The 25,304-nt window shown below is 42.7% G+C and overlaps 1 protein-coding gene across 4 annotated transcripts in view; it reads right to left on the bottom strand.

Moving 5' to 3' along the window:
* The window catches only part of LOC121533338 (SUN domain-containing ossification factor), a 73,224-nt gene extending 48,599 nt beyond the window's left edge, over positions 1-24,625 (bottom strand). For all 4 annotated transcript variants that reach the window (XM_041839174.2, XM_041839175.2, XM_041839176.2 and 1 more), the window contains exon 1: positions 24,368-24,625. In XM_041839174.2, coding sequence (XP_041695108.1) covers positions 24,368-24,420 — 53 coding nt within the window. In that variant the 5' untranslated portion in view covers positions 24,421-24,625. The remainder of the gene's footprint in view (positions 1-24,367) is intronic.
* Positions 24,626-25,304: the final 679 nt, after the last annotated feature.

Genomic DNA, 25,304 nt, shown 5'->3' with positions numbered 1-25,304 from the left:
CTTCATAAGCGTTCAAGTATATGCCTTTTGAACCCGGCGCCCAAAAACATTTTGTTACTACAAACATTTGAGCTGAGCACACCAATTCCTCTTTCTAGGAAGGAACTCTCCCCATCAATTAATTAGGGACAGGAGTCTTCCTGACCACATGGCCAGACCAGGACAAAACGCTGGGACCTATTTGAAGGGATTGGGAAAGTATTCAGCTGACAGACAGGCTAGTCGGGTAGGAGGGTTCACTTGTTGTTAAGCCCTTTGTCCTGGCTCAAGTCCTCACTGTCATGGTCACCTATTCTGTAATGAATTGATTGGATCAACCCTTCTTCCTCTATCCCCCATTCTTCTCTTGACAAGGTTTTTGCCATAAAGAACAATGTGTTCTCAGTCAGACAACTTGCTAGGCACATTGGAACCAATGGAATAGACTCAGAAGGGCAAACTCTGCAAGCCAGGCAAGCTACACCATGAGTAAGCTGTACACACCTCAAATATTTTTAAATACGTATTCCCCCCTACAGTTAAAGTCAGTGAATATGAGTCAGACAATAGCCCACCCATGACACATACATACACTACATGACCAAAGGTATGTGGACACCTGCTCGTCGAACAGCTCATTCCAAAATCATTGGCATTAATATGGAGTTGGTCCCCCCTTTGCTGCTATAAAAAGCCTCCACTCTTCTGAGAAGGCCTTCCACTAGATATTGGAACATTGCTGCGTGGACTTGCTTCCATTCAGCCACAAGAGCATTAGTGAGGTCGGGCACTTACGTTGGGCGATTAGGCCCGCAGTCGGCATTCTGTGTGTGCTCGATTTTATACACCTTTCAGCAACGGGTGTGGCTGAAATTGCAGAATCCACTAATTTGAAGGGGTGTCCAAATACACTACATATACAAAAAGTATCTCTCCCCACCCCCACACACACACAGACAATAGGTGAGCGATGACAATGGGAAGCAGCCCAGCGGTCCGAGACAGGGATCAAAGGCTTTGGGAACGCAGCATCAGGACCGTCGCTGGGAGGGAGGCAGACTGACGCGGTCATGTGATCTAATGAGAGCTGATAGGAAAAGCTGTTCTCCGTCAATGTGTGTATGCATCAACGGGCACCGCAGGGGAACAATAATTCATAAAACACTCAGACCCCCTATACAGAGTACTGAAAAGTTTACTTATTCCGTTGGTCAGCTTGTCGAGAAATAGCCTATTCCAAACAGACTCAGGGACAGTTGTGGGAAGATAGAGCCCAAATTCATACAACCAGTAGGCCTAGGCTACATAAAGAAAATGTTAAAAAGCAATGAGTCTGATGCAACAGATCTGAATGTTTAGCTTAACATGTTGATCAACTATTATTTCTTCACATAAGTGCAGCAATGCGTACAAGGCAGTAGGCTACACTCAAATGTTCATTCCATACTACAATTAGCAGGAAAAATTGATGTCAAAAGGGCACCGCACAGGCGAGCGGTTTAATGTGACAGAGATTAAAATATCTGCTCCCGAGTGGCGCAGCGGTCTAAGGCACTGCATCTCAGTGCTTGAAGCGTCACTACAGATCCCCTGGTTCGATTCCAGGCTTTATCACAACCGGCCGGGATTGGGAGTTCCATAGGGCAGCGCACAATTGGCCCAGCGTCGACCGGGTTTGGCCGGTGTAGGCCGTCATTGTAAATAAGAATTTGTTCTTAACTGATTTGCCTAGTTAAATAAAGGTGAAATAAAAATAAAAAATAAAAATCTAATAGGCTACTTTGAAGCAAGGTAAGAAATGCCTCATAATATGTATTAAAACTTTCAGGTTTCAAACAATTAAGTATTTGTTTTAAAAATGCATAGCCTACTGCCTCCAGCTCATTGCAAAGTGGTGGGTGACGTGCTGATGAAGCCTGCCTTCCATTGCAGCAGCAGCTCTCCTGCTGTCTGACAGATTTTCTGCTCAAAGGCTCTGTATCTGTATGCTGTACGGGTGTGATAAATAAGATACATAACAAATATACTGTAGCCAACGCACGCTCCAATTTAATTCCACAAAATTATGCAAATGAACCTATAGACCAATAAGCATGACCAGTCAAAAGTATTTCTATAGATTGGTATTTCAAATCAATGAATATAGGCTATAAAGCATTATTTCGCAATGGGATTTTTTCTTCTCCTGGACAATTGGCCGGCGGCAATTTCATTTATCATCTTTTGCATTTTTTATAGGCCAAAACCGGTTATTAACAGCTAACGGAAACCCTGTATCGGCACCAAAGTATTGTGATAATATCGTACTGAATCATGAGGTCCCTGGTAATTCCAAGCCCTACCTGTACTACGCACAGCCTACATCTTTTACTATAGAAAACTTCACCTTCTACTGTAGAGCGCAGACGCACTCTATAATAGGGCTGGGAATTGCCAGGAACCTCACAATATGATATCACGATGCTTGGGTGCCGATGTATTGCGATTCTATATGTATTGAGATTCGATACTGCAATTTAGTTGCGATGATGTTCCAAACATATTGCTCACTATATGTCTGCTGCAGAGATACAAGAGAGAGCATGAGAAAATGAGTTTTGATCAGTTAGGGAAATAAAAGTGCTGAAAACATGTTGGCTCACTATTTTGGCGGAGGTACAGCCGCCATGCGCTAGCTAATGCTACCTACAGTAGCAATAAATAAGATAATTTGAGTCGAATATCGATAACAATATTGTCCAAAAATAATTTTGCGATATATAACTATTGATTTTCCTACTCTATAATCCTGTACATACAATAGGCCCCTACATCAATATACATATGTTTAGGGCTGTGATTGTAATTTAATAACCATGTAATTGACAATTATGGATGAAGACCATCATGAAAATAAAATAACTGTCAAAACCATTTAAATAGGCTTATATTCATTTTGGGATTTTTAAAAATGTTTTAACTTTAGTGTTTACTAATGATTATAAGCAATTGTTTTGCTAACTTTAGTCTGTCAATTAAACGTTCTACAACCTCTTTCCAACTGTCGTTTGATGCTCGATCAGGGGTGTAGAACGCTATAGGCTATGGCACTTCAGTTTTTATTTTAAAGAAATGGATGCGTGTACTTTCTTTTATGCAATGCACGTTTTCATTGCTTGCCAGTAAATAAATAAATTGGTTGTCGGTGACTGTGTACATTGGCCTGGCCAATTACCATAACCTCAAATTCCAAGACCATCATAGCCCTACATATGTATGCAATATGTTTATGTACAGCTTCACATACATACAGCAAGTCATAACAAGAGGCTTGCGGTTGTCTGTTTAAACTCTACATAGGCTACAGATAGATATCTAGGTAGAGAGATAGACAGGTTGTTTCCTTTTACAAGCTGAAAGCTAGTTGGACAGGTTGAGGCTTTCTTTCTGTATAGTCTCTATATAAACGTTAACCTATAGATATGTACAGCTGTGTAGTTCAAGACAGTGCTTTAGTTGCAATAGAAAAGCAGGGTGGGGAGACAAGAGGTCTTTGTATATCAACTCTATTACAAAATATTCATCTTTAGAAGCTATAGGGAAACAGGATGAGATGACTGGACGGTTCTTTGTGTATGCATTTCCTCGAAGCATGACCTAATTAGCTGAAAGTACACAATGTACAGAAAGAACATGGATACTGCACCGCTGGTGGAAAGAGCTCCCTCCTACACACACACAGATGTGTCACACACACACACACACACACACACACACACACACACAGATGTCACATACAAACGCCTCAGATATCAGACAGACGCACATGCGCACACAGAGAGACACTCTCACGGACGGAAAGATGTACAGATACAGGGAGAGACATGGAGGAGAGTGGCTGGTTTAGAGCTAGCTGTGGTAAACAGTCAGTGCTGAGAGGAGTGGGGGAGGGGGCAAAATGAAACAGCTCAGAGTTTCTACAGAGAGCAGAAGAAAAGGAGTTTGCTGGGAGAAAGGAGGGACGACAGGGGCAAATCAGTCCCTCAAAATGACCATGTGATATTCATTCACCCACACACCTTCATCCCTCGCCTCACCATAATTTTCTTTACCATAGATATTACAAACTTAACCCAACCCTTAACTTTCCCTATAAACCTCACACAGCCACCAAGTACAGTAGAGAAAAAATAAACAGTGCCCTATAAAAGCCAGTACAGCACTTACAGTCCTACCCACCTAATAAAATGAACAATCCACACCTAGATTTACCAGTATCAAACCACAGAATAAACAGTTTCAATCTCCAGAACTACTAACTGCCAGAGGCAAAATTATAGCATTACAGTGTGTATGATGGACCGCAAACTCAAGAAAGCAAGATCCTGCTTGCTTACAGTCCTGAATTTGAATGTTGAATGCCACACACGAAAACAGCGTTAATTTAGTATTTTGAAAACTATACTTTCTGAAAGCAGATTTCAGACAGCCACATGGTTCACAAAAACAAGTGAAGTTGCTGTACTGTCACCAGTTCTGTCTGTGGACCCCCAGTTCCAGACGTATACACCCTTGGCATAGAGTGTTGCTGATTGCTTATAATGTACAAAAACAACGAGAGGGGGAGAGCGAGAGAAAGGAAAACATAGTCTAAGAAACTCAGCTCATGGACCAGTCCTCGTCGCCCCCACCTACTCAGAAAGAATGGACTCAGGCGGACTGAATGACGGGTAGACTAAAGTTCTCTGTCATTTTGAGGCATTATATAGCAGGGGGTTTTGGACAGAATGGGCACCCTGGCCCCGTCTCACCCTGTTTGGCTGTCCCACAGAGAGAGAGATGGGGATCTGTGTGCCCTGCCTACAGCCTCCACGGCCACTGGTCAAGAACAATACAGACAGAGACACACAGTCCCAGTCCATCTCTGTCTCCCTTGGTTAAACCATACGGCTCAAGAGGGCTGCCTCTAGCCCTGCTGGTACTATAACAGACGGACACAGACAGTCAATCACACAGAAACACTTTCCGATAATTAAGGATCTCATGATACGATATTATCATGATACTTCGGTGTCGATACGCTATGTAGTGCGATTTTCATGATTCTATACGTATTGCGATTCGATACTGTAATTTTATTGCGATTCAATGTTCCAAACATATTGCTCGCCATATGCAGAAGGACAAGAGAGAGCCATGCAAAAACGTGTTTGAGCAGTCATGGAAAGAAAAAGTGCTGAAAACAAATTGGCTCCCTATTTAATAAAAAGAAGATGGAGAACATGCTATGAAGGAAGAATACTGGAGTTTTGGTGCAGGTACAGCCAACTAGCGCAAAAATAATATCCCATCACTAATAATAACAAGCGATGGCTGGAACGAAGAAAAACATGATCATCAGAGTTGAATTCTGAGTCACATACAGACTCAAACTCTTTCATCTGAGCAGGTTTTTTTTTATCACGACTCGTTTGCATATGAGTTATCAACCTTTTCCCAGAGGCTTGTTGGAACCAGCACTCACATTCATGATTAATATCATCCTTAGCAATAAGGATATACACTCAGTGGGTAGTTTATTAGGTACACCAGCCCGTTCACGAACATGGCTTGCTATATAAAAGCAGGCATCGAGGCATTTAGTTCAATTGAATGTTAGAATGGGCAAAACGAATGACCTAAGCGACTTTGAGCGTGGTATGATAGTCGGTGCCAGGCGCGCCGGTTCAGGTATCTCAGAAATGGCTGGCCTCCTGGGCTTTCCACGCATGACAGTGTCTAGGGTTTACAGAGAATGGTGTGATAAACAAAAAACATCCAGTTCAGCTCGTTGATGAGAGGTCGAGGGACAATTGCAAGAATCGTGCAAGCTAACAGGCTGGCCACAAACAGGCAAATAACGGCGCAATGGTGTGCAGAACAGCATCCCGGAACGCACAACTCGTCGGTCCTTGTCACAGATGGGCTATTGCAGCAGACGACCACACTGGGTTCCACTCCTATCAGCTAAAAACAAGAAGAAGTGACTACAGTGGGCACGTGATCACCAACACTGGACAATTGAGGAGTGGAAAAACATTGCCTGGTCTGACGAATCCCGGTTCCTGTTGCGTCATGCTGATGGCAGAGTCAGGATTTGGCGTAAGCAGCATGAGTCCATGGCCTCATCCTAACTGGTGTCAACGGTACAGGCTGGTTGCGGAGGTGTAATGGTGTGGAGAATGTTTTCCTGGCACACGTTGGGTCCCTTGATATGAACTGAGCAATGTTTCCATGCACCGAAGAATTCAGGCTGTTCTGGAGGCACTAGACGGCTGTACCTAATAAACTGGCCACTGAGTGTAGTTGTTCCTCCGTTTCGATTAACTGTAGCAAAAATTGATTTGGCCAAACCCCACATTACGTAAACAAACAAGCAGGGATGCGTAAAAGGGGCCTGAGAACAAATACAACAATGAGTTGTGATTAATGTTGGTGTTCATAACTAACTACATGGAAACAGACCAAGCCTTCTGCTGTAACTTCCCTCAGAAAGAGGAGAGTGGAGTAGAGGAGAGAGAGGGATGAGGCCACAGAGAACAGAAGAAAAGGAAGAGAAATAAGCATGCTGTCTGCAGGACTAATGCCATCTCAGTAGCAGCAACCTTTAAACAACTTCACTTTAAACCAGACCAAACTCTCCCTTCTGAGTCTCAATTCTCTATACTCCAAACAAGGAAATAGGATTTTACAAACCGTTAAATATGACACACACTGGCATTACCTAATGACAATAACAAAGGGCTTAGGATATCATACAGGATTTTCTGCTTTTCTCTACACAGCACTGTTAAAACTGCTACGAGATGAGGAGAGGGTTGGGCAAAGCTGGCTCACCGCATGTGCATTTGATGACACAAATTCTGAGCCATGCTTTAGGACATTACCTGTACACGGATGTGTGTGTGACTGTGTTCTCTCCACTAATCTGAGTCAAATCAAATGTTATTGGTCACATACACGTGTTTAGCAGATGTTATTGCGGTGTAGCGAAATGCTTGTCCTTCTAGCTCCGACAGTGCAGTAATATCTAACAATTTCACAACATATACCCAATACACACAATCTAAGTAAGGAATGGAATTAAGAATATATACATATATGGACAAGCAATGACAGAGCGGCATTGACTAAGATACAGTAGAATATTATAGAATACAGTATATACATATGAGATAAGTAATGAAAGATATGTAAACATGATTAAAGTGACTAGTGTTCCATTTCTTAAAGTGGCCAGTGATTTCTAGTCTATAGGCAGCAGCCTCTAATGTGCCAGTGATGGCTATTTAGCAGTCTGATGGCCTTGAAATAGAAGCTGTTTTTCATTCTCTCGGTCCCAGCTTTGACGCACTTGTACTGACTTCGCCTTCTGGATGATAGCTGGGTGAACAGGCAGTGGCTCGGGTGATTGATGTCCTTGATGATCTTTTTGGCCTTCCTGTTACATCGGGTGCTGTAGGTGTCCTGGAGGGCGGGTAGTTTGCCCCCAGTAATGCGCTGGGCAGACCGCACCACCCTCTGGAGAGCCCTGCGGCTGCGTGCAGTGCAGTTGCCGTACCAGGCGGTGATACAGCCCGACAGGATGCTCTCAATTGGAAATCTGTAAAGGTTTGCGAGGGTTTTAGGTGCCAAGCCAAATTTCTTCAGCCTCCTGAGGTTGAAGAGGCGCTGTTGTGCCTTCTTCCCCACACTGTCTGTGTGGTGGACCATTTCAGTTTGTCAGTGATGTGTACACCAAGGAACATTAAGCTTTCTACCTTCTCCACTGCGGTCCCGTCGATGTGGATAGGGGGTGCACCCTCTGCTGTTTCCTTAAGTACACGATCATCTCGTTTGTTTTGTTGACGTTGAGTGAGAGGTTATTTTCCTGGCACCACACTCCCAGAGCCCTCACCTCCTCCCTGTAGGCTGTCTCGTCATTGTTGGTAATAAAGCCTACTACTGTTGCGTCGTCTGCAAATTTGATGATTGAGTTGGAGGCGTGCTTGGCCACACAGCCATGGGTGAACAGGGAGTACAGGAGTGGGCTGAGCATATACCCTTGTGGGGCCCCAGTGTTGAGGATCAGCTAAGTGGAGGTGTTGTTTCCTACCTTCACCACCTGGGGGCGACCTTCAGGAAGTCCAGGACCCAGTTGCACAGGGCGGGGTTCAGACCCAAGGCCTCAAGCTTAATGATGAGCTTGGAGGGTACTATTGTGTTGAATGTTGAGCTATAGTCAATGAACAGCATTCTTACATAGGTATTCATCTTGTCCAGATGGGATAGGGCAGTGTGCAGTGTGATGGCAATTGCATCGTCTGTGGATCTATTGGGGAGGTAAGCAAATTGAAGTGGGTCTAGGGTGACAGGTAAGGTAGAGGTGAAATGAGTCAGTCTTTCTGCAGCAGTATGTCAGACAATTGAGAGACTGCCATGATGACAGAGCCTCATTCAGACATCTGCAGTTTATTAGTTATTAATGTCATCATCGGGGGGAAATACCAGCATTATCTCTCTTGCTCTCTTATTTTGCTCTCTCTCCATCTCTGACACCAGTAGTCACATGGCCAGGGAGTCACAGAAGAAGAGTCTCTGTTAGCTTAGGGCCACAAGACAGAGACAGAGAGGCTCAGGTGTACCGACACATGGATCATAAATCAACATACTCATTGGGACTAGACAGGACAATATTGATTAGGGAGCTAGTGAGAGGGAGCTGGTGGTGAGCTAATGGATTTCTATAGCAAGGATCCTTCTAACCCACAGCTAGCTAGGGCCTGGGGGTCCGTGGCCTTGCATTCCCTTCCCTTTCCATCCCCATGGCTATAAGAGCTGCGTGGTCAACGAAGGCCATTCTGGCTCCCAGTCTCCCCAACAGTTGCCTGTGTACTGATCTGAAACTCTACCAGCTGATGACAACTGTTGGTCCAGACCCCTGCTAGGGGGTCAACATATGAGGAGCAGCTTATGGAACAGGGCTACCTGCCAAACAGGCGCTTTATTTATTTGTGCACCTAAGTTGAAAAATGTAGGCACACAAATACATTTAGGAGGACAATGAAAAACATTTTAATCCTTACATTTTTCTAGACGCACTGGTGCTCCTAAATGTACATTTCAGGTTGCACAGCAAAATATTGAGGTGCATATGCGAGTAAAATGGTCGCACTGTAGAGCCCTGCACATACACACCTTTTACTGAGGCCCTCTACTCACACACTGCTTGCCTATACTTACTGTTGTGTTGCATGTGTTTGTGCATGTCATGCGTATGAGGAAGGGAGAGGCCTATAGGCCCTTGAAGAGTAAATAGTTGTTTTTAGCCTGGGTCTGCTCTGCTGCTCACTAGAAACCATGTGGGGTAAGGCATGGAATCCCCTCAGCAATATGTCACTGATATAGGCTATAGCCTTAGGCCTATAACTTGTTAATATTTTTAATAATAATAATAATATAATAACTTGTGACACAGATATACGTGGGGGCAAAGTCATTCGCCTTCTAAAGGTTAGGCCTATCTAAACTATATATTTGCTAAACCTGTGGATATGATCAGTTGGCTTAGTAACTATTGATTGAAGTATTGACTGAAAACCCCTCCTTCACCATATAGATAAGGCAGGTGTTCCGACACCGAAGGGCATACATAGGGTAAACCTGATATAGGAGGAGGCCACAAGGATGGAAACCGCCATACAGCACAGCTCAGCCTATAGATAAGAAATTAAACTGGTTGGATGAGCCGGCCTGGGATATACTGGTGTTGTCATACTATTACTAACGCTCAAACTCAGAGTCAGTGTAAATACTGTCAACATCTCAACTTTGCCTGAAGGGTTATTTTAGGTTTTATCCAGCAAATTTGTGAAGTTCAGTTGTGTGTGGCCATTGCGGAAATCACATCCACAACTGGGGTTGCAACTTGCATAAGCCTACCACATGTTCCAATCAATTGAGCTGGAAGTTCCTTAGTATTAAGACCCCGGGTTCCCCCCTGTAACCACAAAAGTTGAACAGGTAATTATCTAATGAGTGATGATAGTCTACATTATAATCTGAAAGATTGTGATGAGAACGAGATTCTCTCAACACACACGGTTCACTGTGTCTGCCCAAATTAGATATATCACAATGTATAGGAATCTAATGTGAAAGAACAGAATAGAAAATGAAAAAAAGAAATAAGCCAAGAATAGACTGCAGGGTGTTCACTCACTGCCATACAATGTAGAGAAAATTTGGGAATTCAAGAGGGTGCTACGATATTCAAATCAAATTGTATTTGACACATACAACAGGGGTAGACCTTACCGTGAACTGCTTACTTACAAGCACTTAACTCTATTTCTTGAACTGCATTGTTGGTTAAGAAAATATTTACTAAATAACCTAAAGTAAAAAACGTAATAAAAAGTAACAATAACGAGGCTATATACAGGGGGTACTGGTACCGTGTGGGGTACAGGTTATTCAAGGTAATTTGTACATGTAGGTAGGGGTAAAGTGACTATGCATATATAATAAAACAGCGAGAAGCAGCAGTGTAGAAACAAAGGGGGTAGGTCAATGTAAATAGTCCGGGTGGCCATTTGAATAATTGTTCAACAGTCTTATGGCTTGGGGGTAGAAGCTGTTAAGGAGCTTTTTGGATCTAGACTTGCCGTGCGGTAGCAGAGAGAACAGTCTATGACTTGGGTGACTGGAGTCTTTGACAAAGTTTTGGGCCTTCCTCTGACACTGCCAAGTATATAGGTCCTGGATGGCAGGAAGCTTGGCCCCAGTGATGTACTGGGCTGTACGCACTACCCTCTATAACGCCTTACGGTCGGATGCCGAGCAGTTGCCATACCAGGCGGTGATGCAACCGGTCAGGATGCTCTCGACGGTGCAGCTACAGTGGGGAGAACAAGTATTTGATACACTGCCGATTTTGCAGGTTTTCCTACTTACAAAGCATGTAGAGGTCTGTAATTTTTATCATAGGTACACTTCAACTGTGAGAGGCGGAAAATCCAGAAAATCACATTGTATGATTTTTAAGTAATTCATTTGCATTTTATTGCATGACATAAGTATTTGATACATCAGAAAAGCAGAACTTAATATTTGGTACAGAAACCTTTGTTTGCAATTACAGAGATCATACATTTCCTGTAGGTCTTGACCAGGTTTGCACACACTGCAGCAGGGATTTTGGCCCACTCCTCCATGCAGACCTTCTCCAGATCCTTCAGGTTTCGGGGCTGTCGCTGGGCAATACGGACTTTCAGCTCCCTCCAAAGATTTTCTATTGGGTTCAGGTCTGGAGACTGGCTAGGCCACTCCAGGACCTTGAGATGCTTCTTACGGAGCCACTCTTTAGTTGCCCTGGCTGTGTGTTTCAGGTCGTTGTCATGCTGGAAGACCCAGCCACGACCCATCTTCAATGCTCTTACTGAGGGAAGGAGGTTGTTGGCCAAGATCTCGCGATACATGGCCCCATCCATCCTCCCCTCAATACGGTGCAGTCGTCCTGTCCCCTTTGCAGAAAAGCATACCCAAATAATGATTTTTCCACCTCCATGCTTCACCGGTTGGGATGGTGTTCTTGGGGTTGTACTCATCCTTCTTCTTCCTCCAAACACGGCGAGTGGAGTTTAGACCAACAAGCTATATTTTTGTCTCATCAGACCACATTACCTTCTCCCATTCCTCCTCTGGATCATCCAGATGGTCATTGGCAAACTTCAGATGGGCCTGGACATGCACTGGCTTGAGCAGGGGGACCTTGCGTGCGCTGCAGGATTTTAATCCATGACGGCATAGTGTGTTACTAATGGTTTTCTTTGAGACTGTGGTCCCAGCTCTCTTCAGGTCATTGACCAGGTCCTGCCGTGTAGTTCTGGGCTGATCCCTCACCTTCCTCATGATCATTGATGCCCCACGAGGTGAGATCTTGCATAGAGCCCCAGACCGAGGGTGATTGACCATCATCTTGAACTTCTTCCATTTTCTAATAATTGCGCCAACAGTTGTTGCCTTCTCACCAAGCTACTTGCCTATTGTCCTGTAGCCCATCCCCGCCTTGTGCAGGTCTACAATTTTAACCCTGATGTCCTTACACAGCGCTCTGGTCTTGGCCATTGTGGAGGTTGGAGTCTGTTTGATTGAGTGTGTGGACAGGTGTCTTTTATACAGGTAACGAGTTCAAAACAGGTGCCGTTAATACAGGTAATGAGTGGAGAACAGGAGGGCTTCTTCAAGAAAAACTAACAGGTCTGTGAGAGCCGGAATTCTTACTGGTTGGTAGGTGATCAAATACTTATGTCATGCAATAAAATGCAATTACTTAAAGATCATACAATGTGATTTTCTGGATTTTTGTTTTAGATTCCGTCTTTCACAGTTGAAGTGTACCTATGATAACAATTACAGACCTCTACATGCTTTGTAAGTAGGAAAACCTGCAAAATCGGCAGTGTATCAAATACTTGTTCTCCCCACTGTATATAACTTTTTGAGGATCTGGGGACCCATGCCAAATCTTTTCAGTCTCCTGAGAGGGGAAAGGTGATGTCGTGCCCTCTTCACCACTGTCTTGGTGTGTTTGGACCATTATAGTTTGTTGGTGATGTGGACACCAAGGAACTTGAAATTAAATGTGTGCATATAGCCTAGCAGACTGAAAGCCGATGTTTCCATGAGCAGCCGTGTGTGCTTTAGCTCGGTGCTGCTGACGTTAATGGTCTGGGCTAATGTATACAGCTCTGCTGTTGACTGTGAACCCAGTGGAACATATACATACGCTGCTACGCCCCTCTGAACACAGACAGCTAGTTACTGAGTGCCCAGGAGGGTCTCTTCCTACCCTATAGCGGACAGAGTCCACGCAGCCATTTCAGGTCTTGAAAACCATTCATAGCCTTTGTAGAAATGTAAAACAGCACAGTGTGTGTGTAACAAAGCAAAAGTAAATAAGATGGTGGGTGAATGAGCTGACTCACAGCTCCAGGAAGCATTTCCAGGGCAACTTGATGGGGCCTTACTGGTTGTTAGGTGAAATGTGACGAGAATCCCTGCGGGCCTTCACATATACAAACACACTTCACCCTTACCAGGCCCCCCATCTCCAACACTGGAGGTAAGCACAACTCCTACAAACTCCCTGCTATGATAAAAACTGCCTGTCCTTTCCATGCCAGAGGTGTGATAATTGGCACAGAGAGGTGAGAAGCCAATAGCTGCACGCTAAAGGGTTTGCATTAGTAATCAAGCCAGCAAGCATGTGTGTAATTAGGTATGCTGTGGGATAATGAAAGCAGGCAACCACCAAACTGGGAACCCAATCTGCCTTGGAAGAGTTTTCTCCTCCTAGTATTACCAGTGTATGTCTTAGTAAGAGAAATTCAAACATTTGTGTGTAGTGTGCATACGGGGATCACAATACACTGCAAAGACTGATCTCCCTTCTTATAGTCCTATTCTCTAGCAGAGGGCTGGTGTGCAGAAAACAGGCTGTACGACCAGAGCAGCGGCCAGTCTTCCCAGTGGTCAATCTCCTAATCTCCTAATCGATCTCCTAATCGATCACCAAACTTTTCAGTAAAAAAAACGGTAGGTGCACCTGGTTCAGCTACCCTGCGTGTCTGGTAGGCGAAGTGTTCACATTTTGAAACATTTAATGTGTCTGTAGGTACAAACTCTGCCTTCCCGGCGGCCCCACTATAGGCCTACTGCTGGCCAATTGGATGGCTCAGATTACCAAGTCTGAAGTAACCTAGCAGGCGTAAAAGAAAGCTACAGCAAAGTTAATACTGTGAGATTTCAAAACTTTTAGAACCATGACTAGAGAAAGACAAATACAGCAAAGAGCTGCTGTTTTTATAAGCGAGTTCATGTTTAAATTCGTACTCAGCACTGTCAACACTTTGTATTCAACACCACTCTCGCTACAACCAGCACTGCAGCTGTAATGAATGAGTAGGAAAGTGTATCGATAGGCTTGCGTTGTTATTATTAGCGGCTTGGGTATTTTTTTATATCAAGGAATATTTCACTTTCTCTGTTCATAGGAGTAACAACATTAATTTGTGCAGGAGGCAGAAACTCGAGTTTCGCCATCAGCTGGAAGATGGTCAGCGTCAGAGGAGGAAAAGGAGAGTGGAGGGATGTTGAGAGGCGGACCATCAGTCTGCTGCTCTCTCCCTCCGCTGAGACTGACCATCAGATGCAGTCACCATCAGCCCAGTAAAATAAAATGCTAATTTTTTTAATGTATGCTCACTCAGCTGTGCCTCACAAGTAATACAACAACTGATCTATTACCAGTGTGATCATATACAGTGAGGGAAAAAAGTATTTGATCCCCTGCTGATTTTGTACGTTTGCCCACTGACAAAGAAATGATCAGTCTATAATTTTAATGGTAGGTTTATTTGAACAGTGAGAGACAGAATAACAACAACAAAAATCCAGAAAAATGCATGTCAAAAATGTTATAAATTGATTTGCATTTTAATGAGGGAAATAAGTATTTGACCCCCTCTCAATCAGAAAGATTTCTGGCTCCCAGGTGTCTTTTATACAGGTAACTAGCTGAGATTAGGAGCACACTCTTAAAGGGAGTGCTCCTAATCTCAGTTTGTTACCTGTATAAAACACACCTGTCCACAGAAGCAATCGATCAATCAGATTCCAAACTCTCCACCATGGCCAAGACCAAAGAGCTCTCCAAGGATGTCAGGGACAATATTGTAGACCTACACAAGGCTGGAATGCGCTACAAGACCATCGACCAGCAACTTGGTGAGAAGGTGACAACAGTTGGTGCGATTATTCGCAAATGGAAGAAACACAAAATAACTGTCAATCTCCCTCGGCCTGGGGCTCCATGCAAGATCTCAACTCGTGGAGTTGCAATGATCATGAGAACGGTGAGGAATCAGCCCAGAACTACACGGGAGGATCTTGTCAATGATCTCAAGGCAGCTGGGACCATAGTCACCAAGAAAACAATTGGTAACACACTACGCCGTGAAGGACTGAAATCCTGCAGCGCCCGCAAGGTCCCCCTGCTCAAGAAAGCACATATACAGGCCCGTCTGAAGTTTGCCAATGAACATCTGAATGATTCAGAGGAGAACTGGGTGAAAGTGTTGTGGTCAGATGAGACCAAAATCGAGCTCTTTGGCATCAACTCAACTTGCCATGTTTGGAGGAGGAGGAATGCTGCCTATGACCCCAAGAACACCATCCCCACCGTCAAACATGGAGGTGGAAACATTATGCTTTGGGGGTGTTTTTCTGCTAAGGGGACAGGACAACTTCACCGCATCAAAGGGACGATGGACGGGGCCATGTACCGTCAAATCTTGGGTGAGAACCTCCTTCCCTCAGCCAGGGCATTGAAAATGGGTCGTGGATGGGTATTTCAGCATGACAATGACACAAAACACACAGCCAAGGCAACAAAGGAGTGCCTCAAGAAGAAGCACATTAAGGTCCTGGAGTGGCCTAGCCAGTCTCCAGACCTTAATCCCATAGAAAATCTGTGGAGGGAGCTGAAGGTTCGAGTTGCCAAACATCAGCCTCGAAACCTTGATGACTTGAAGAAGATCTGCAAAGAGGAGTGGGACAAAATCCCTCCTGAGATGTGTGCAAACCTGGTGGCCAACTACAAAAAACGTCTGACCTCTGTGATTGCCAACAAGGGTTTTGCCACCAAGTACAAAGTCATGTTTTGCAGAGGGGTCAAATACTTATTTCCCTCATTAAAATGCAAAACAATTTATAATATTATTGCCATGCGTTTTTCTGGATTTTTTGTTGTTGTTATTCTGTCTCTCACTGTTCAAATAAACCTACCATTAAAATTATAGACTGATCATTTCTTTGTCAGTTGGCAAACGTACAAAATCAGCAGGGGATCAAATACTTTTTTCCCCTCACTGTAGCCTACCTCAAATGTTGAAATATATACAGTACCGGTCAAAAGTTTGGACACAGGGTTTTTCTATATTTTTACTATTTTCTACATTGTAGAATAATAGTGAAGACATCAAAACTATGAAATAACACATATGGAATCATGTTCAACAAATGAAAACATTTTATATTTCAGATTCTTCAAATAGCCACCTTTTGCCTTGATGACAAGCTTTGCACACTCTTGGCATTCTCTCAACCAGCTTCACCTGGAATGATTTTCCAACAGTCTTGAAGGAGTTCCCACATATGCTGACCATTTGTTGGCTGCTTTTCGTTAACTCTGCGGTCCAACTCATCCCAAACCATCTCAATTGGGTTGAGGTCGGGGGATTGTGGAGGCCAGGTCATCTGATGTAGCACTCCATCACTCTCCTTCTTGGTAAAATAGCCCTTACACAGCCTGGAGGTGTGTTGGGTCATTGTCCTGTTGAAAAACAAATGATAGTCCCACTAAGCCCAAACCAGATGGGATGGCATATCGCTGCAGAATGCTGTAGTAGCCATGCTGGTTAAGTGTGCCTTGAATTCTAAATAAAATCACAGACAGACAGTGTCACCAGCAAAGCACACCCACACCATAATACCTCTTCCTCCATGCTTTACGGTGGGAACTACACATGCGGAGATCATCCGTTCACCCACACTGAGTCTCACAAAGACAAGGCGGTTGGAACCAGAAATCTCAAATTTGGACTCCAGACCAAAAGGACAAATTTCCACCGGTCTAATGTCCATTGCTCGTGTTTCTTGGCCCAAGCAGGTCTCTTCTTATTGATGTCCTTTAGTAGTGGTTTCTTTGCAGCAACTCGACAATGAAGACTTGAACTCTGTGAAGCATTTATTTGGGCTGCAATTTCTGAGGCTGGTAACTCTAATGAACTTATCCTCTGCAGCAGAGGTAACTCTGGGTCTTCCATTCCTGTGGCGGTCCTCATGAGAGCCAGTTTCATCATAGCGCTTGATGGATTTTGCGACTGCACTTGAAGAAACTTTCAAAGTTCTTGAAATGTTCCGTATTGACTGACCTTCATGTCTTAAAGTAATGATGGACGGTCATTTCTCTTTGATTATTTGAGCTGTTCTTGCCATAATATGGACTTGGTCTTTTACCAAATAGGGCTATGTTCTGTATACCCCACATACCTTGTCACAACACAACTGATTGGCTCAAACGCATTAAGAAGGAAAGAAATTCCACAAATTAACTTTTAAGAAGGCACACCTGTTAATTGAAACGCATTCCAGGTGACTACCTCATGAAGCTGGTTGAGAGAATGCCAAGAGTGTGCAAAGCTGTCATCAAGTCAAAGGGTGGCTACTTTGAAGAATCTCAAATATAAAATATATTTTGATTTGTTTAACACTTTTTTGGTTACTACATGATTCCATATGTGTTATTTCATAGTTTTTATGTCTTTACTATTATTCTACAATGTAGAAAATAGTAAAAATACAGAAAAACCCTGGAACGATTAGGCGTGTCCAAACTTTTGACTGGTAGTGTATATTTTTTAAATGGTCTGAAAAACAAAGCATTGGTAGGGCAATCAAGCAAAGCCAATACAGGGCTTGACTATACTTTGCTTTGCCACTTTTGGATGAGTATGACTGATTTTTTACTTGTAAAAAGCTCAAGTTATGTTACACCATGGGCCAAAAAGGTGACTGAAAATTGTGTTGTATGATGCAGGGAACCACTTAACAATCCAATGTATTATACAGTATCTCCTGCTGTTGTGGTCTTGAGCAAGTCAGTTAACCCCCCACCCCTAAAGTAAAATACTGCACTGATAGGCTACTGTATAAAACACGTGGTCCGTCAACCCTCCATCTGGAGAGCTACTGGGTGTCCAACCCTGCTCAAACAACAGTCAGCTTAACAAGGTCCTGTTGAGCAGGTGATTTTTTACAATGTGGTGTGTTCGAGCAGGGCTGGAGCAAAAGCCTGCACACCCAGTATCTCTCCTGGAAGCTCCTGCAGGATGGTTGGCCACCCTGCAACATTACAATTACAACCAAATACTTAATGTCTTTATAAAATAATTCCCTCAACGAACCAGAGCTCAAATGGCTAAGGTGGGCGAGGTAGCTAACTAAAGATGTTTATCTATTTGTAAGGTTAAAATATTCAGTGTTCAGGGGAGCTCTTGACAGCATAGGAGTTACTTGTCAATTTGGCTATTCTAGGAATATTTATTTTACTTTGTGAGAATTATATGGCCAGTATTGAATAGAGAAGAATCTGAGGCAATTTTAAGCGCTTGAGACAGTTTTACAACCGGAGTATGCAGCATTGGTTTCATCAACTGTGCACCCATATCAACTGCATGTCAGCTATTTGGGATTATACAAGAGCGCCGGTGGAAAGTTATTTTAGGACATCGGACATGACAATAACATGAATACATGTTAACAGCTAAATAGTTAACTAGCGTGTATATTGTGTAGTTTGGCTGGTTATCTACAGTTGAAGTCGGTAGTTTACATACACCATAGCCAAATACATTTAAACTCAGTTTTTCACATTTCCTGACATTTAATCCTAGTACAAATTCCCTGTTTTAGGTCAGTTAGGATCACCACTTTATTTTAAGAATGTGAAATGTCAGAATAATAGTAGAGAGAATTATTTCTTTCAGCTTTTATTTCTTTCATCACATTTCCAGTGGGTCAGAAGTTTACATACACTCAATTAGTATCTGGTAGCATTGCCTTTAAAATTGTTTAACTTGGGTCAAACGTTTCAGGTAGCCTTCCACAAGCTTCCCAAAATAAGTTGGGTGAATTTTGGCCCATTCCTCCTGACAGAGCTGGTGTAATTGAGTCAGGTTTGTAGGCCTCCTTGCTCGCACACGCTTTTTCAGTTCTGCCCACAAATGTTCTATAGGATTGAGGTCAGGGCTTTGTGATGGCCACTCCAATACCTTGACTTTGTTGTCCTTAAGCCATTTTGCCACAACTTTGGAAGTATGCTTGGGGTCATTGTCCATTTGGAAGACCCATTTGCGACCAAGCTTTAACTTACCTAACTGATGTCTTGAGATGTTGCTTCAATATATCCACAATTTTCCGTCCTCATGATGCCATCTATTTTGTGAAGTGCACCAGTCCCTCCTGCAGCAAAGCGCTGCCACCACCGTGCTTCACGGTTGGGATGGTGTTCTTCTGCTTGCAAGCAACCCCCTTTTTCCTCCAAAACATAACGATGGTCATTATGGCCAAACAGTTCTATTTTTGTTTCATCAAACCAGAGGACATTTCTCCAAAAAGTACGATCTTTGTCCCCATGTGCAGTTGCAAACCGTAGTCTGGCTTTTTTATGACAGTTTTGGAGCAGTTGCTTCTTCCTTGCTGAGTGGCCTTTCAGGTTATGTCGATATAGGACTTGTTTTACTGTGGATATAGATACTTTTGTACCGGTTTCCTCCAGCATCTTCACAAGGTCCTTTGCTGTTGTTCTGGGATTAATTTGCACTTTTCGCACCAAAGTACGTTAATCTCTAGGAGACAGAACACGTCTCCTTCCTGAGCGGTATGACGGCTGCGTGGTCCCATGGTGTTTATACTTGCGTACTATTGTTTGTACAGATGAACGTGGTACCTTCAGGCGTTTGGAAATTGCTCCCAAGGATGAACCAGACTTATGGAGGTATTTCACACGTATGCACACAAACTCTAAACTCCCCAGGCTTTACCAGAACACACCTTATTCACTAACGCACATGAAGGAATTCTGATTAATGTCAGTAAGTGAGTCAGGTTGTGTATGCCTACGGATATTACCTACTGTATGGGAGGGAGATGGGAGTGAACAGGTATATTTGCGTCAAACTCACCTGGGAAGATGATTAAAATCCATCAAATTATTTTAAATAATTATTTTTCCATAACATGATTAGGATACTCAGTGGTCTTATATGCACTGTAATTTGAGAGACCAGGGCTGTGTACCAAAATAGACCACAGGCTCAAAACACGAGTTAGGTGGGAATCAGGATCACAGAATAAGAAACTAGCGTAACTAACCAATTAGTTAATTACTAAATTCAATCTAGGAACCTAACTAGTGGTACAGAACTTAATAAATGACATTTACAGTACCAGTCAAAAGTTTGGACACACCAACTCATTCAAGGGTTTTTGTTTAGTTTGACTATTTTCTACATTGTAGAATAATAGTGAAGACATCAAAACTATGAAATAACACATATGGAATAATTTAGTAACCAAAAAAGTGTTAAACAAATCAAGATATATCTTATATTTGAGATTCTTCAAAGTAGCCACCCTTTGCCTTGATGACAGCTTTGCACACTCTTTGCATTGTCTCAACCAGCTTCACCTGGAATGCTTTTCCAACAGTCTTGAAGGAGTTCCCACATATGCTGTGCACTTGTTGGCTGCTTTTCCTTCACTCTGCGGTCCAACTCATCCCAAACCATCTCAATTGGGTTGAGGTCGGGGGATTGTGGAGGCCAGGTCATCTGATGGGGCGGCAGGTAGCTTAGTGGTTAAGAGCGTTGTGCCAGTAACCGAAAGGTCGCTGGTTCTAATCCCCGAGCCGACTAGGTGAAAAATATGTCGATGTGCGCTTGAGCAAGGCACTTAACCCTAATTGCTCCTGTAAGTCGCTCTGGATAAGAGCGTCTGCTAAATGACTAAAAATGTAAATGTAAATGATGCAGCACTCCATCACTCTCCTTCTTGGTAAAATAGCCCTTACACAGCCTGGAGGTGTGTTGGGTCACTGTCCTGTTGAAAAACAAATGATAGTCCCACTAAGCCCAAACCAGATGGGATGGCGTATCGCTGCAGAATGCCGTGGTAGCCATGCTGGTTAAGTGTGCCTTGAATTCTAAATAAAATCAGACAGTGTCACCAGCAAAGCACCCCCACACCTCCTCCTCAATGCTTCACGGTGGGAACTACACATGCGGAGATCATCCTTTCACCTACACTACATCTCACAAAGACACAGCGGTTGGAACCAAAAAGTTCTTCACATTTTCCGGATTGACTAACCTTCATGCCTTAAAGTAATGATGGACTGTCGTTTTTCTTTGATTATTTGAGCTGTTCTTGCCATAATATGGACTTGGTCTTTTACCAAATAGGGCTTTCTTCTGTATACTTGTCACAACACAACGGATTGGCTCAAACACATTAAGAAATTCCACAAATGAACTTTTAAGAAGGCACACCTGTTAATTGAAATGCATTCCAGGTGACTACCTCATGAATCTGGTTGAGAGAATTCCAATAGTGTGCAAAGCTGTCATCAAGGCAAAGGGTGGCTACTTTGAATAACCTAAAATAAGATATATTTTGATTTCTTTAACACTTTTTTGGTTACTACATGATTCGATATGTGTTATTTCATAGTTGATGTCTTCACTATTATTCTACAATGTAAAAAATAGTAAAAATAAAGAAAAACCCTGGAATGAGTAGGTGTGTCCAAACTTTTGACTGGTACTGTATAGCTATATAATCTCAGTTTGCCATTAGCAAGACTTCTCAGAAGTCATCAGGCTTGGCTGAAGACTCAACATCAGTTGATTTCTGTGTTTTATTTATTAATGAACAAAACTATGTCAGCCATGTCATGATGAATAAAACATCAGCACTTAAAACTCAACGGCCTAAAGCTAATCAGCTGAAGCTTGAAAGGCTCAAGACAGCACTAATACATGGGACAAAGGAATGGTACATGATTTCATACAAATTATTCAATTTTCTTCTTACAAATAGGTGCTTGAGTTGGTATGGAGACGGGTAGAGATGGAAAGACAAAGTATATCTTATTTGAGACAGTACAGTGTACTGAGACAGTACAGCTCTCTGGCACTAGTGTGGGCTGTGATTTCCAAAATAAAATAGTAGAAGTTCAACTCCACAAGAAAACAGACAAGGAGAGACTCAATTGCATAGCCTACTTCTCAGGTCCTCTCTCCTCCTTCTCAAAACTCATTGGAGGATGGACCTCTGGCTTTCTCATCCAATGGGTTTTGAGAATAATAATAATAATAATAATATGCCATTTCGCAGACGCTTTTATCCAAAGCGACTTACAGTCATGCGTGCATACATTTTAAGGTCGCAAGGAGAGGACGCGAGAAGCATGCAATTGAGATTCTCCCAAGGTAAAACCCACTGCCATACCCTTTCACGTCTGTTTATTATAGTCTAACCTCACCTTAGGGGGGAATGGAGCCACAAGTTACAACCTCACTCACTTTGACGCAAGCGCAGAACAATGAAAGCCTTTTAACTCCTGAGTCATAAATACATCTAGTCTGTCCGTTTACAGTTCAAAAGCATGTTTGAGAACAGTAAAGACATTTATTTAACTACATGCAATCAATCTCACAGCACCAATACTCAAATCAACACTTTACTGATAGGTGGCATACTGCAGTCACATATTTATATTATAGAAAACCATAATGGTCCTTTCAATAGTGTGTAAAACATTAACTGCTGGACTGCTAAAAGAGTACAGACAGTATAGATTCTCAGTGAACAAACACCAAACAAAACCTTTATCATTGACCAAGGCAAAGCAAGATAGAGGACAATGGGGACTGACTTGGTCTTTCTACTAGCCAAAGTGACAACAATTACTACTAGTATAGTAATATGAACTACTAGTAATAGTAGGCTACTCTAGTTGTTGGCTACTACTAAATTGCTGTAGTCTCTTTTCAAGCTGTGTAGCTTAGGGTTATCACTCAGCAGTATTGTGGAAAGGAAACAAAACATGAAGCAGACTTAATTTCTTGAGGAAAACAGTCCTAATGTTGGAAACAAGCAGCTTTATGTTGTCACCCAGAATCACGTTTCTTTTCCAAGCTATAGCACACAATATTTTACATACAGTAGGTTTTTTAAAGGACCAAATAGTATAGTTTGCTTTGCGTTTTCCTTTTTGCCATGGAAAGTCGGGTATTGTAGTATCGCGATACTGGTATCGTGACAACCCTAGCTAGTTGTCTAATGCTAGTCACTCAGCCTATCTTGTAGCTACAGATTGGTTAAATCACATTATCTGGTGTACAAAGTTTTGCTGTCCATTACTGGCAGTTACAGGAAAGCCCCATACAAACAACTGACATATATTTATAAACTAACCTGTTCTTGGCGACACTTTCTTTGTTCTTGAGTTGGTGAAAGAAGTATCTTAGACATGTCCGTTTCCAGTTGCATGTGGTTTTACAAAAACAATAGAAAATTCAGAAAAATATTAAATTAATGTTTTGTATCAAGTGAGATATGCCACTTGCATGTGTGTAGATCTTTGTTTTGGTCGCACTCTCATCTATTTCTACACATGGCGGCGTCGCATAGAAATGACTGTTTCCTGCAAAGATGCTGGGAAATGCTAGATGTGTGGCAAAACATGGATTTAATAGCTTTCTTTTCACTGGTTTTCGTAGAACCACCTGCAACTGTAAACTGACATTTGAGATACTTTCTCACCGAATCGAGAATGAAGAAAGTAATCGCCAAGAACAGGTTAGTTGAAAAATATATGGCGGCTGTTGGTATGGGGGTTTTACGTAATGCCCAGTAATGGACACCAAAAATCTTTGGTTATATCACATTATCTGGCGTCCAATCCGTAGCTACCCATTTGGAGAAAGCTGGCATAATACTGGCCATGTAATCACCTTGTAACCAGTCCTGGGTATTGTTAGCTGCGTCAGTGGCTCTCATAAGTGGTTAACCAATGCAGGACCACGACTAGTGATAATCCACCACCTGTCAGTGTTACCTCTGTGCATCGGTAAGAACACAAGACAAGCAAATGGCTAGAAAGTTTTACAGCTAGATAGCTGATTTATAGATTTTAGTCTAATTACTGCATCAAGAGCCCTTATGTAAAATAGTAAATACTAGTAGATGTCCACCTTCTAATATATCTAGCTGCTATAACTAGTTAGGAGGAAAGCATAATGCTCAGTAACTGTTAGTCAAACCAACTAAAAGAAACATGTTTATTATTGGGGTGCCTGACAAGCCATGTACGGCTGAGTTGAGGAAACAGACTAGCTAGTTAGCTGATGGGGTACCCTACTGGCTAGCTTCGCTTAACATATGGGAGGATGGAATAATCTATAAATAGTTAGCAACATCTGTCAGTGTTATTTTATATTGTCACCAGTTTATGTTAACGTTAGCTAGCCAGTCACACCCCCTTGACGATGCGACCTAGCCAACATATTTTTTACCTTGAAAAATGACTACAGCGAGAGGAAAAAAAGCATCCCACACCACGAAAGGACATGGTCATAATATCAGTATAACTAACAGCTTTCCAATGCTGCTTTCGAGTTATGACATTTGTTCGGCGTAACGTGACAGTCAATATCAAGCTAGCTTTGCTAGCACACAATGAAAAGCATTAAGAGGGGCTTACCAGCAAAGGAGAGCTACAATGAGGCACACGAACAAAACGCGCAACCGCTTCATTATCTTCCCGCGGGGACCAACATCCTCGCTATTTTAGGATTTTACTAGCGACCTATTTTTTAACTGTAACGTTTGTTGCTTATAAAATACTGGAAATATTGAAGGGGAGGGTGGCACTTTCCTAAAACGACAGTCGATGTAGCTAGGTGAATTTTCATTTAGTCGTCCCCTTGCCGCCTCTTCCTGGCTTGCTGTCTTCTGTTGCTGTTACGCTGTTCGCCTTTGCTAAGCTTTCCTGGGGTTCTCCTCTCGGCCAATAGCATTAGGGCAGTACTGTGGTACACCAATAGGATCAGGTAGCGACCAGGAAGTAGTGACTTACTAAGGGCCATTTCCTCTGCTCGAGCTGAGTTGGAAGCTCTGACATGGGACGCGTCACCATTACGATAAGCAAAATATCCAAATCTGAAGTAGTCACACCTGATTGTGCAACTTTTGGATGACACTAACCAGGTTTACATTCAACCTTTTTTTTTTATGCGAGTAATGCCACGTGCATATGGTAGTCGGAACTAGGAAACTCGGAAATAGCCGATTTGCTGATTCGTTGAATACAGCACATGTATAACTACAACCAGTTACCATGTCGGACATTTCCGAGTTTCCTAGTTCCGAGTAGCATGTGAACGCGGCATAAAGTACACGTAGGATACAAAAAATGTTATGACAGGCCTACATCTTTCGGTAAACTTTTCAAATGTCGTCAAAACAAAATACGCTTGACAAGGTGGGATATTTGTGTGTTGGTAAAATGAATTATACGAGACATGTCAGTGGAAACGCTTTTACATTTGACATTTTAGTCATTTTAGCAGACGCTCTTATCCAGAGCTACTTACAGTTAGAGTGCATACATTTTCATACTGGCCCCCCGTGGGAATCGA

Source organism: Coregonus clupeaformis, chromosome 20 (genome assembly GCF_020615455.1).
Source record: "Coregonus clupeaformis isolate EN_2021a chromosome 20, ASM2061545v1, whole genome shotgun sequence".
Classification (NCBI taxonomy): Eukaryota; Metazoa; Chordata; class Actinopteri; order Salmoniformes; family Salmonidae; genus Coregonus; species Coregonus clupeaformis.
The sequence above is the reverse complement of the archived record's forward strand: the minus strand, read 5'-3'. Positions and strand labels throughout refer to the sequence as shown.